The sequence below is a fragment of the Cavia porcellus genome, unplaced genomic scaffold (genome assembly GCF_034190915.1).
Source record: "Cavia porcellus strain 051 isolate PalLab524CR breed Dunkin Hartley unplaced genomic scaffold, mCavPor4.1 scaffold_28, whole genome shotgun sequence".
In the NCBI taxonomy this organism is placed as follows: Eukaryota; Metazoa; Chordata; class Mammalia; order Rodentia; family Caviidae; genus Cavia; species Cavia porcellus.
In genome coordinates, this window is record NW_026947511.1 from 27,292,190 (window position 1) to 27,305,773 (window position 13,584).

Sequence of the window (13,584 nt, forward strand, 5' to 3'; positions counted from 1 at the left end):
GCAGGACAATTGCAATTTCGAGCGTAGCCTGGGCAAGTTACTTAGAGAGACCCTATCTCAGATGAAAACTTGAACAAAAACAAACAAAAGACTGTATGTATAGCTTGGTACAGAGGGTTCAATCCCTACCACCAAAAGAAAAAACTTAATTATGTGTCTTTTGTTAGTTTTTAAAACACCAGTTGCTTTTCAAGTATCTTCCATTGTAATCAGATTGGAAAATGTAGAATTGTATCATTTTGGTTTTATGAGTGTTTGAACATAGGTTATTTGTCAGTGCATATTGATTGGGATTTCACACAATACTATAAAGTATTTATAGTATACTATAATACTATAAAGTATACCACAATACTATAAAGTATTTAAAAATATTCAGATCTTCCTCTCTTTCATTTATAGAAACCTCTCAAATTGGCAGTCCTGGTTGTTTTCAATAGCTTTCTTAGCTTCTCTTATAAGATCTTCCAGGTTTATATAAAACTGCCCCATATCGAAATCCAGCTATTTCCATAAGGAGTGCACGGGGACCCCGGTAATGAATTTATACTGATAGTGCCTCCTGGAATCTCAAGGAGGGCTGGGTTGTGGCCAAGTGGTAGATCACACACATGCCCAAGGCCTTGGGTTCAGTTCCCAGAACCACCACCTCAAACCAGTCACAGAGTATTCCTTGGTTTCCTTTATCTCCATATCTGAAACATAAGTTATTTCTTTTGTTTTTTATAAGAATAAATAATCAAATGACAGACATTATATAATGCTAAAGAAGATTCCAAAGGAAAAAAAAGATTCAGAAGAGAAATACTAAAGGCAAGATACTTACCATTCCCTTCTTAGTGGTAACTGTTCTTTACTAATGCTTTTACTGCTATAACTCATATCCAGTCCTATGACGCTTAAAACGAGTAATCAGATCATTTTAATGCTGTGTGCTTCTAGTATTCCTTGATATTAGTGGCCTTATGCACAGTATTTTACCAATGGTCTCCCATCCTTTTGCAGTTTGATGTATAAAAGAAAATTTTGTACATCCACTTCAAAAAACTCATTACTTTTAATGTTTTCCCCTTAGCCAGGCATGGTGGCTCACACCTGTAATCCCAGCACTCAGCAGACTGAGGCAGGAGGATCACCACAAGTTCGAAGTCAGCATGGGCTACATAGTGAGACCCTTTGTCAAAATAATTCTTTCTTCCAGTTATTCACATGTTGGCTGTTTAACTTCAATAATGATGCATACATCACTACTAGCTGCATATGTTTCCTTGTGTAGTGCTGCGTGTGTGTGTGTGTGTGTGTGTGTGTGTGTGTGTGTGTGTGTGTGTTACTAGGGATTGAACCCTGAGGCTTTGCACTGAACTATACCCCCTACCATGTTTGTTTTTATCTTGAGACAGGGTGTTACTAAATTACCCACGCTGCGCTCCAAGGTTTTAATCTTCCAGCCTCAGCCTCCCAGAATGCTGGGATTTCAGGCATGTGTCCCAATACCTGGTAATACTATTTTGTTTATGTTTTTGTTTTTTTGTTTTTTTTAAAGAAAAGTTCTGGCTATACAGTTGAGGCTGGCTTTGAATTCAGTGTAGCTCAGGCCAGCCTCCAACTTGGCAGCAATCCTCCTGTCCCAGCCTCCTGAATGCTGCGATCACAGGCATGCACTGCCATGCCTGGTAACGTTTATGAATCTCTTTAGAAATGAAAGCCATCTTGTCCCCTTGTTGTGTCATTTGAGCTGCATCTGTGGCAGCTCTTAAGCTGGTTAAATTTTATTGCTATGTAACTAATTATTTCAAAACATGATTGTTTTACTCTTTTTTCCCCTTGGTCCTAAAATTCATGGCTTTTCGATTTAAAAAAAAAAATAGAACTTCAAAACAAATAGAATGTCTTCAAGAAATATGCTTCCATTTGATTTGAGGCCCATGGTAATCAGGTAGTACCTAAAAGGCACTGCAACATTACTTTTGGTAGTTAATTATTGTTCTGTGTCACTGTAATAATCCCTGCATAGTTATTCCAGTGTTACTTTATAACCAGTTAGGACATTTTTAATATTTTAAACAGTATTTATCCTTTTGGCTAAATCTTTGCATTTACTTCTAATTGCTTCCTAAAGCAAGAACTTACGGGAAATTGCTGCGTGAGAAAGTATATCAAAGCTGAGGGTGTAGCTCAGTGGCAGAGCTCTGGCCTGACATACTCCAGTCCCTGGTTTCAGTCCCCAGCCCTGGGGAGAAGAATTTTAAAATCCTGTACTAAAAAGGCAATTCCCAGCCGGGCATGATGGTTCACCAACACCTGGAAGGCTGCGGCAGGAGAATCACTGCAAGTTCAAGGCCAGGCTGAACCGCATAGTGAGATTGTATCACAAAAAAAGAAAGAAAGATAATTACCAAAATAGTTTGTTCATTTTCACTGTTGGGTCCTTTTCTCTGTTTAGTGAGTAATAGTAGACAGTACAGCCTGGAATAAAAAGTGAAACTAAACCCCATTTTATCTTCAAAGGTTCAGACAACACTAAAAGCTATTCATCGGCCCCATCCATCCCTCACCCCGTCAAAGAGGCAAACCTGTCTCCAGCCTTCTGTCCCCCGGCCGCACCTGCAGTTAGGTGCCATAAGCTAGGCGCGCTGGGCTCCCCCGAGCGGAGCGGCGCCGCCCCCTGCACTGCGCCACCCGCACCAGAGGAGGCTGCTGTGCTCCCCGCCCCGTCCCCACCCGCGCCCGAGCCCCCGGCCCTGCCCGAGCCTGCCCCCGGCTCCGCCGAGCAGCGGGGCCCACAGCCCCCTCCCCTCCCCTCGCCCGGCGGCCAGCCGGTGCCCTGCTTCGCCGAGGAGGATGAGCCGCACTGGGACGTGGACGAGCCGCTGTCCGACGAGGCGCTGTCCGACGAGCTGCTGTCCCCCGCCGCCGAGAAGGGTCTGCCACACATGGACGAGTACTGGTCGGACAACGAGCACGTCTTCCTGGACGATAGCGTGGGCGGAGTGGCCATCGCACCCACGCACGGCTCGGTGCTGATCGAGTGCGCGCGGCGGGAGCTGCACGCCACCACCCCGGTGGCCAACCCCAACCGCAACCACCCCACGCGCCTCTCGCTCGTCCTGTACCAGCATAAGAACCTGAATAAGCCCCAGCACGGTTTCGAGCTCAACAAGATCAAGTTTGAAGCCAAAGAAGCCAAGAATAAGAAAACAAAGGCCTCTGAGCAGAAAGATCGGTCAGCTGAGGAGGCCGCTGCCCTATTCCCTGAAGTAAATGAATTGAACCAAATCCCTTCTCATAAAGCATTAACGTTAACCCATGACAACGTTGTCACCGTGTCCCCTTATGCTCTCACACACGTCGCAGGGCCCTATAACCACTGGGTCTGAAGGCTTCTGCCCCTTCTCAATGCCTTTGCTAGTGCAGTGTATTTTTTCAAGGTGCTGTTCGAAGAAAGTCATGTTGTCGTTTACTATATCTTCATCTCACCCATTTCAAATTTGAGGTTAAAAAAATTTTAAATAGGGTGGGTACTTAACTGTGACTATATTTTGACAATTGGTTGAAGGTGCACATTTTAAGCAAAAATAAAACTTTTATAGTTTTAAATACATCAAGAGATGTTTTGGTTAGGCATTAACCTTGATAGAATCACTCAGTCTGGTGCTTTAAATTAAGTCTGTTTACTATGAAACAAGAGTCATTTTTAGAGGAATTTAACAGGTTCATGTTCTCTGATGTAAAATCAAGACACAGTATTAACTCTACACAGCTCCTGGTGCTTAACCACATTGACACAGTTAAAAATAAGCTGAATTATTATTTCATGGTGCCACTGTTCCAACATCTTCCGATCATTGCTAGAAAATTGGCATATTCCTTTGAACCTTTGAAATAAACCAATGAAATGCTCTCTTAAAATACTTCCTCCTGTAGAAAATAATTCATTTTTGTTAGTAATGGTTGGAGGCTGTCCATAAAGTGTAAATAGATATTTTAAAAGCACTTTCTATTTTTAAAAGTAACTTGAAATAGTATAGTATAAGAATCCTATTGTCTATTGTTTGTGCATATTTGCATACAAGAGAGATCATTTATTTCTTGCTGTGTAGAGTTCCATCTTGTTAACTGCAGTATGTAGTCGAATCATGTATGTGGTTTATGTATGTCCTTTCACATTACATACTAGCTACTTATGTAAAATAGTTAATCTCTAAAATTGGAATTAGAAAGACACATTATCACCAATATTGATTTTTTTTCTTTGTTTGGGTATTGATTTTTTGTTTGTTCTTAGAACTAAAAAAGTGTGGTCAACAATAGCCTCATTTCTTTTACCCAGTTTCATCAATATAAACCATGAAAAATGTTTCCAAGAGGAAAAGAGACAAAATGGGATTCAGAAGAGTCAAATGCTTCTAATGTTTCAAGGTGATAAAACCCCCAAAAAGTTAGGTTTTAGCCAGAATTCTACCCATCCCAAATTGCCTTGATTGTTCTGAGATCCAATCAAATGAAGAGTAAAAGAAAGCATAATGTAGAAATCTTTTGAAAACAAGTTTTCCATTATCGTCATATCTCTCTATTTCTTAAATAGTTGAAATGCTATTATAAACATTTGTCCACCTAGAACTAATACTCATTAATCTTAGTATATTGGATTTGGAGAAATGCTGACTCATCTTGCCTACATTGTAGGTAACAAGAAAAATGGTCCTATCATGCATTTTTAGATTCCCATTTTTTCTCCATTTTATTGACTTGTGTTTATAGCAACACAAAAAGGATTACCCAAACAAAATATTTAAACAAGAACCTTCGATGAAATACTTGATTCTGTTAAAATGCAGAGGTGCTACAGCATTCAAAGTGTTAAGATTCTTTGGGAGTACAGAAACCTAAATGGTGCTTCTCCCTTGGAAATGCCATAGGAAGCCACAATTGCTAACACTCATCATTGTGGTGCAAATGCAAAGCTCTCTAAAGAAAAACTCATTGTAACTTATTAAAATAATATATATGGTGCAAAGTATCAGTTTAAAGCTTTTGACTTATCCAAGTAAAGGAATATGAAGGGATTGTAAATAACTGTATGTCCAGTGATAGACCATCTTGTACAAGTAGATTTCTGCTCATTGAATATGTAAAATAGGGTAATTCGTTGATGTGTTTTAGTGTTTTGTGTGCCTTAGAGTTCCGTTTTAAAACATGTATTTTTTTGAGCCTAAGGTTTCTTATACATATGAGTATATAAGTGATTGTTTATTGCTTCAGCTGCTTCAATAAGATATTTACTAGTATTAGATCAAGAAAACACCTTGTATAATTAGATTATAGGCCTTAGCTTCCACTGAATTGTTTCCTCACTAGAATTAATGGATATAACCTTACGGCCCTTTATCCATCTATCCACTCCTCCAATGCACACTTACTAAATGCCTGCAAAATTTAAGTATCACTTTTGTTTTCTTTGGATCACCACCTGTTACATATTAAAAAATTATTCAATAACCTAAAATATAAACACCAATGTTGATAAACGGGACTATTGACTTTTGTGAAGCTAGCTGCAGTTTACCAAAACTAGTCCATGAAAAAACATCTGCTTTCAACTAATATGTTTCTATTCCATTGTTCTTAACACCATGAGTGGGGTGCCTGCCTCCACAGTAAGCCCACTGGGAACCACACTCTATTCCTAGGCTTTAGGACTCTTTCTGAATTTTAACAATTTACCATCTCCTTCTCTCCCCTGTGACTTTGACAAAGCTTATACTTCTTCAATGTCCTCAGCATTATGATTGTATGCTGTGACTATGCATACTCTTCCTCATGAAGCACGGAAATAAATTTATTTGAAATTACATTTTCACTCATGAAATTGGTTATCCAGCCTTATTTCTTGACCTCTATTATATTTTACTATTGTAAATCAACTTTTTTTCTTTTACCTCTTGCATAGCACTCAAAAATAGTTTCCACCTTGATTGATAGTGTAATCATGACCTCCCAGTTCGCCCAGCCAATTCACGTATATGACACAATCACCAGCTATAATATATGACAGAGTAACTGATGCCTAATATATATAAAGTATTACCCTGCCCCTCAAAATTCTGTTTTTAGGGGTCTGGGACATATAGCTCAGCAGCACAGGTGTCTGGCAAGTGCAAGGTCCTGAGTTTGGTTCCCGGTACCTCTTCCCCACACACATGAAATCCATTTTTAATGTCTACAGGTTTATCTGGATTGTTGTTGTCCCCCCTCCCCCTTGCTTATTAGCCTCACGTCAAGTTCTTTTTTTGGGGGGGGGGGTCTTTTTCATTTTTATCAGTACCGGGGATCGAACTCACGACTGCCTGCTTGCAAAGCAGACGCTTATGCCGCTGAGCTAAACCCCCAGCCCCAAGTTCTTACACAAAGTACCAAATAGACCATGTTTTTAACCTAATTGGAAAGTGAGGCTGATACTGGCAGGTAAATTTTTGCAACATAAGTACATCTTAAGTAATTTTCCAACATCTTTATTACTCTGCATGTGGATAAAATGATTTCATTCACTAAAAATAGAACTTCACTAGCTGAGCTCCATAAGCAATTTATTCAGACATAACCCCAATACATACTTAATTGAATGCATACCCTTGTGTAAATGAGCTCCTGACTCAAGTACTATAAAGTAACCTACTTTCTGACATCATTACTCCAGTGGATTCCTACTGGTTATCCTTTCACGGTAGCATGTATGAAAATAACCCCAGTCTTTTTTTAAAGCAAAATTTATATTGATATGTTTTATCTGGGACAAGTTTATGACATTATTGCATGACAGTATTCATCGGTGGTAGGCATGGCAATTTCTTTGACAGTGCCACCTCAATGGGTAGGTGTTGAATATAGTTACCTTCAATTTCACACCTTAGTGCATGGAAATTATTGTTTTGTGTCAGTTTAATACAACTGCGAGTTTTCATCCTGTAGAACTGATGGCAAGGAAACTATGAAATAAAGTAATGTGGTAGTGGCCTCTCACAACAACTAAGTCACCTTAGCAGTCACAATTCAATCACAGACACCCATACAGCAGATGTCAGTGTCAGTTTGTAATTAGAATCTAAACAGGTGAGGGCCTCTTTATGGTTAAGAACTTTATAAAACAAACTTGATTTTCTTTCCCAGAGGGTATTTTATCACTGGGAAATAGCCTTATTTTGGTACAAAAATAAAATAGCTTTTTCGTTTCACTCCCTGAGAGGTTCAGAGAAAAAACAAATTAACAATGAAATTGGGTCAAGATTCCTTTGCCTGATTTATTGGGCTTTGTGTGGGACATTGGAAGTTTTTTCACCTCAGAGGTTGTCCTGTTAGCTCATTCTGCAAAGTGTCGCTGTGGTCTTCTTTCCCATTTCAATGAACAAGTAGCAAATTCTTCTGCACTAGAGCCTTTCAGCCCCCTTGGAGTCTAGTTAGAAAAGATTAGATGATTGAGCTGGGCATGGTGACAACATGTCTACAATCCTAGCTAAGGAAACAAGCAGGATGATCACAAGTTTGTTGCTAGTCTAAGCAATTTAGGAACACCCTGTCTCAAAAATAGGAAACTCTATCTAGGTAGTAGAGCTCTTGAGTGGCAAGCACATGGTCCTGGGTTTGATACCCAGTACCACAAATAGGAAAGGAAAATGATGTCACCCATAGCTCAGGAAAGCAATTGAAAATCAGTCATCGTGTCCTTTATCAGAATCTGTACTTTCTTAACACATTAAGGCTCAGGGGCCTATTTTATTTGTGTGTGTTAAACAGAAACAGTTCTATTAATTTCTGGGGTGATACAGCTAGGGTTTATGTGTGACATTACTATTTTTGTCCACTTGGAACTCTGCACTCTAATTTTCTGCCTTTCAGTTTCTGGATGATAATGTTGGTTTTTTGGTCATTGGTTTGTTTATTTTGAAGCTAATCTTGAATTCTTCCTGGATTCAAACAGTCCTCCTGCCTCAGCCTCCCACATAGTGGCAGTATGAGACACAATCTACCTTGTTTTGTTTTGGATATTAAAATACCACTGTTCACTGAAAAGACAGATATTTTATTCCTTCAAATAACCAAAAGGTGTTCCTTACTTTAATATTCTTTTCAGTATTCTAGTTCACTTTGGTATAATTTCAAATTTCTGACTTTGATTCTAGCATTATCATTTCATTGTTTCCTAGATTGTCTTTCCATTCCTATTATAATATCGATGATTCTACTGTGACCATAAACTTTCTTCTTTGTTCAGCCATAACTATGCCCAGTCCAGCACAGCTTACATACCAATGTGAGTTTGGTTCACTCACATTGAACCAAAACCTTCAAAGTAGGAATGCTATAAGATGTAAATCTGTTTGTGGATTTCACCTAATTCTGTGTATGTGTGACCTTGAGTCTCATAGTTTAACAGTCTGATGAAGCTAGCTATCCTAAAAATAGCAATCTAGCCACTAACAGCCGTTATGTAAGACGGTCTCCTGTCTTGTTCTTAATTTGAAAAATACTTTCCAGCTGTCAGATTTTCATTTTAGGAGAAATAATGTTGGAAAGTGATTCTTCATTTGGCAAGCTATTAATTTATAATCCGTGACCAGAAAGTGCTTACTATTTTTCTTTTCTCACTCTGCTGAAGCCACAAAGTCACTAAGTATATTTTGATATTTCATTTTATGTTTTTGTGCTGGGATTGAAACTAAGGCCCTGTGCATGCTAAGCAAGTGTTCTGCTGCTGAGCTGTATCTCCAGCACATTTTCACTCTTTTTAAATTTATCTGTTTCTAAATTTCTGGTTTCTATTTTTTGCTTTTTTGAGATGGAGTCCTGCTTTTTTGAGACAAATCTCATGAGGCAGTTCAGGCTTCCAGGCTGGCCTTGAAGTTGTGGTGATCCACCTGCCTCAGCTTCTCATGTGCTGGGATTATAAGCACCTACCACCACTCCCAGTTAACCCTGATTTTCTTTTCTTTTCTTTTCTTTTTTTTTTTTTTTTCTTTTTTTTTTTTTCATTTTTATCGGTACCAGGGATCGAACTCACAACTGCCTGCTTGCAAGGCAGGTGCTTATGCCGCTGAGCTAAATCCCCAGCCCCTTACCCTGGTTTTCCTTAAAGATTTGTTGCTGTGCTCTTTCTCTTTTCTCCATTCTCCAGGCCTCTTACATGAATAAATAGGCATGGTTTACTTTATTCTACTTTGGTTCATTTTAAGAATAACAGTGATCTTGGTTGTCTTTTAAAATTAGGTCTCATAAATACTTTTAAGCATAATACTAAGAAAGGTGCAGGAGTTTGTTTTGCTTTTTTTTGAGACGGGGTCTCACTATGTAGTTCAATCCAGCCGTGAACTTAGTGATTCTCTTGCCTCACCTTCCCACCACAGACCTGTCACCATACCTGGCTAAGTGGGAGAGCTTTTATTCAGCCCTTTTGGGTTGAAGCAAAATCAATTTATAGGAATTGATAGTAGTTACAAGACCACGTATCAAGTACTAATAACAAGTGGTCTCTGTGTAGAAATCTAAACAGTAATTCATTTGTCAATGTTCAAGTGTTTGAAAAAATGTAAAGATAAAAGTATATATGAGCTTAAATACTCTGAAAGCCTTTTCTAGGTTGTGTGGCTAATTATAAACTTGCTGATGAGTAAATTAGTAATTGGTCCTATTTATACAGTAGATTATATTTCTTGACTATTTTCCTCGTCTCTCAACCAAATTTTTTTTTTGATACCAGAAATTGAACTCAGGACCTTGTACTTGCCACGCATGTGCTTGTGCCCACTGAGCTATATCCCCCTGGCCCTCCCAAAAGTATTTTGTTGATGTGATGCTATCTGTTTTCATGTAAATTTACTTGGGATTCTTTGGTGATCAGCAACAGTAGACTTACACAATCCAGGTGAGAAAAGTTTTTAGAAGTAGGGTGCTAAGTAGTCAAGAGGATCATTAACAATGAAGGTCAGGAATGGGAAATAGGGAAAAAAATGTGCTCCCATCAGCAACTGAACTGAAGGGTCATCCTACCAACTCAAAAGCAAGAAATACTGTTCACATTTCTTCACACTCCATGCTGATTTATATCTGAAAATAGCTGCTAAAAAGGAGAAAATTTCAACCCAAATTAGTAACAAAAAGTGTGGTACTGTTGCTTGGTACCCTTTGAGGTTGTCAGCGTGCTTTCCTCTGCGATTTTTTCTTCTTGAATGGAAAATATCGTTATTGGGCTGCTGGGAAACCTGCGTGTAGCAGAACAGTAGATGACTTGATCTGAGGGTTTGCAAGTTAACCGACCTGAGAGTGAACGCACAGAATCTGCAGACTGCTATGTGCATTTCTGGAGCATGAGAGCGATGAAGAGAGTGTTAGGGATAGAGATCTTGTCACTCCTGATCTGAGGATAATCTGTGTAGCGCCTCATTTATAAACTGCGCTTCTGAAGTATTTTCTTCCCATTATTGATTTAACCAGCTCTTTTCCCATGATAATGAAGGAAGGACTCCCCGAATTTCCAGGACTTCTGTGTTGCAATTTAGTTTATCTTTTTTTCTCCTTAAAAAGCTTCTACAATGAAGAATATCCCTTTATTACAAAAACAGGAGGAATTTCCTAAGTTTTTCATGTTTCTTTTATTTTTAAATTTTCTATAAATTGGGGCTGGGGTTCAGAGGCATAAGCGCCTGCCTTGCAAGCAGGCGGTCGTGAGTTTGATCCCCGGTACCCATAAAAATGAAAAAGACAAAAAATTTTTTTTCTATAAATTTTTTACTTTTTATTTTTATTAGTATATGTTTGCAGTCCATAGTGAGTACATTCATTGCAGGGAGTTGGTCCATGTACATAACACATCTTAAGTCTTTTTGCTCTTCCCTCCTAATAACTTTTAATACTGCTTTTAAAATGGATTGGTGTAGCACCTCACAGTCAAAGTTTAATATGTTTGTTGAAACATATTAAAATAACAGATCTTTTTTGAAGGCAATGGTGCTAGGTAATCAGTTTTAAATCTCAGCCCCTCCTAATATAAATGAAATGGAAATTATTGGTGTCTCTAAAAGATAATACTGCCTCTTATTTGAATTTGTCTTGTTTGTTCTGCTTTGTTTTCAGCCATGTAAAATCTTTGGGTCAAAGGTTAAATATGACTTTTCCTGAAGAGCTAAGAAAAACAATGAGATGTGTTTGTAAAGTTTTTAGTAACCTCTTTATATATAGGTTATTCTAGTAACATTAAATATAAGAAGGTAGAATATTTTGACTGTCCCACCAGTATATTCTGGGTCACCATAATAAAAGAACAAAATAAAAATAGGCCAAACTTAAATGCTCCAAACCCTTTTTGGTGATTTTGGTGAGTTCAGTAACTGCCTATTATCCCCAATGCCTATTTGCTATAATTAAATGGCATAAGACTTTACAAAAACAGCTCTTAAAAAAGATCAAATATTTTTATTGCAATGTATGCTCATATTTTTTTTAGCTTTTATGAGATAACATTGTGATAGGTGCTTAAAGAGAAATATTTTTTCAGAAATGGTTTTATAGTAAAAACTAAAGGCAGCTTTTGCATTGTGATGTATGGGTGGATGGTCATATTTGGGTTAGTAAGAAGTCGTGAAGTGTTCCCTAAACAGAAATTTGTAAAATTACTTGGCAGAGGGATAAACATAAACTACTAGTTTGTTCCTGTTCTCTCCTGCTACTCGGTTACCTAGCAAGTAAATTGACACAAATGTCATCAGCTTGATTTAAAGTAGAACTCACAGTGCTTGGCATGGATAAGAATAAAATATCCATAGCTTCTTCACCATGGTGAAATAGAGTAGAACTGAATTTCCAATAGAGAAATAGCAATTTCGTAAGTTAATATTCCTTGTCTCTACCTAACTTCTCATTTTAGAGTATATTTACTATTTATTTTTACCTTTTATTACTTATTGCCGTCCTACTGTGTCAAATATTCTATATATTGAAATGTTTGCAAAAGGCCAGGTGTAGTGGTGCATGCCTGTAATTCCAGCACTCGGGAGGCAGAGGCAGGAGAATTGTGGAGAGTTCAAGGCCAGTCTGGGCTATATAGGGAATTAAAGGCTACCCTGAACTACACTGCAAGACTCTGTCTCAATAAAAAGTATATAAAATGCTTGCTAGAAAATGCTTTGAAACGCCACAAAATATGTGTTAGTTCTTCATATATGAGGGAAACAGTTGAAGGAAAAGCACTTCACCATGTAGACAGAAAAGACATAATCCTATAATGATGATGATCTTAGTACAGGATCAACATTTTGCCCTCTGTAGACAAGGGAACACTTAGCAGTACTTGAAGACTTGTGAGTTGGAATTGCATGTTACTTGAAAGATCTAATTAAGCTAAATTTTGGTGCACAGCAGTTGTACATGATTTCATGTTTATGTAGCAAAACGCTTTGAAATGTACAATTATTGAAACATACATGTAAAGATAGTTGTGGAAATTGTCTATTATATTTTCCTTGTGTGTCTCATTTGTTTAGAGCATAAATTTTTTTAATTGTTCTAACTGAAATAAGGCTAAATGAATACTGTAACTGAAAATATATTTTAAATCTTTGTCATGAGTTTTTAAAAAAAACTATTGCAAATTGTATCATTCCTGATTACACAGAACTTTGTGGGTGGTTTTAAATAAATTTTATACTTCTATTTTGCACCTGGTGGTCTAATTTTTCTTTTGTTTTAAAAACCATATTTTAAGAAATTAACATTCAATAAAAATCATAGGTTTTAACAACAGATGCGAAGATTTAACATTTGGAAATGACCAAATGCATGCATAGGTCATGTGAAACCGAGGGCAAGGTTGTGGATCATGGTGCAGCATATACTTGACACACATTATGAATGGGTTACATTCTTAATACCAGAGTAAATAAATTAAATAATAGAAGTTCAATTCCTTGGTTGCACTGGCCACACTGCAGCATGCGATCACTACAGTCGGTCAACTGTATAGAATTCTAGATAGTTTGGGTTACAGAATGTAGTCTGTTGGCTTTCCATATGGTCACTCCTTTCAGTGACTGCTTGCATTTCAGTTTATAGTGAATCCCCTTTTCAAAATATTATGAACTATCGAGGACATACAAAGAACTTAAAAAAGAGGGGCTGGGGATTTAGCTCAGCAGCATAAGCCCCTGCCGTGCAAGTGTGTGGTCATGAGTTCGATCCCCGGTACCAATTTAAAAAAAAAATCAGTCCTCCCACATTTACAGACCCAATGCAGAAATGGGCTTCTGAGATAAGATAAATATACACTTCTCAGATGAAGAAATATGAACAGCAAATAAATATGTGAAAAATTGTTCAGTATCACTGGTCATTCAAGAAATGCAAATTAAAACAACACTGAGATTCCACCTCACTTCCAAAAGAATTAGAAACATCATACCACAGTGATCTCCGTGCACTCATATTTACATCAGTTCGTACTAGCTAGATCTTGGAAACAAACTAGATGCCCACCAACTAAGAAATGGACAAAAAAACCACGATGGGGTATTTTTTATGGAATGGAGTACTGTTCAGCCA

The 13,584-nt window shown here is 37.9% G+C and overlaps 1 protein-coding gene across 3 annotated transcripts in view; it reads left to right on the forward strand.

Moving 5' to 3' along the window:
• The window catches only part of Tet1 (tet methylcytosine dioxygenase 1), a 98,223-nt gene extending 85,517 nt beyond the window's left edge, over nucleotides 1–12,706 (forward strand). For 2 of the 3 annotated variants that reach the window (XM_013156854.3, XM_063239603.1), the window contains exon 12: nucleotides 2,509–12,706. In XM_013156854.3, the coding sequence (XP_013012308.1) occupies nucleotides 2,509–3,377 (869 nt within the window). In that variant the 3' untranslated portion in view covers nucleotides 3,378–12,706. Of the gene's footprint in view, nucleotides 1–1,400; nucleotides 1,498–2,508 lie in introns of all 3 variants that reach the window. The other variant, XR_010044320.1, reaches the window with a different exon arrangement.
• Nucleotides 12,707–13,584: the final 878 nt, after the last annotated feature.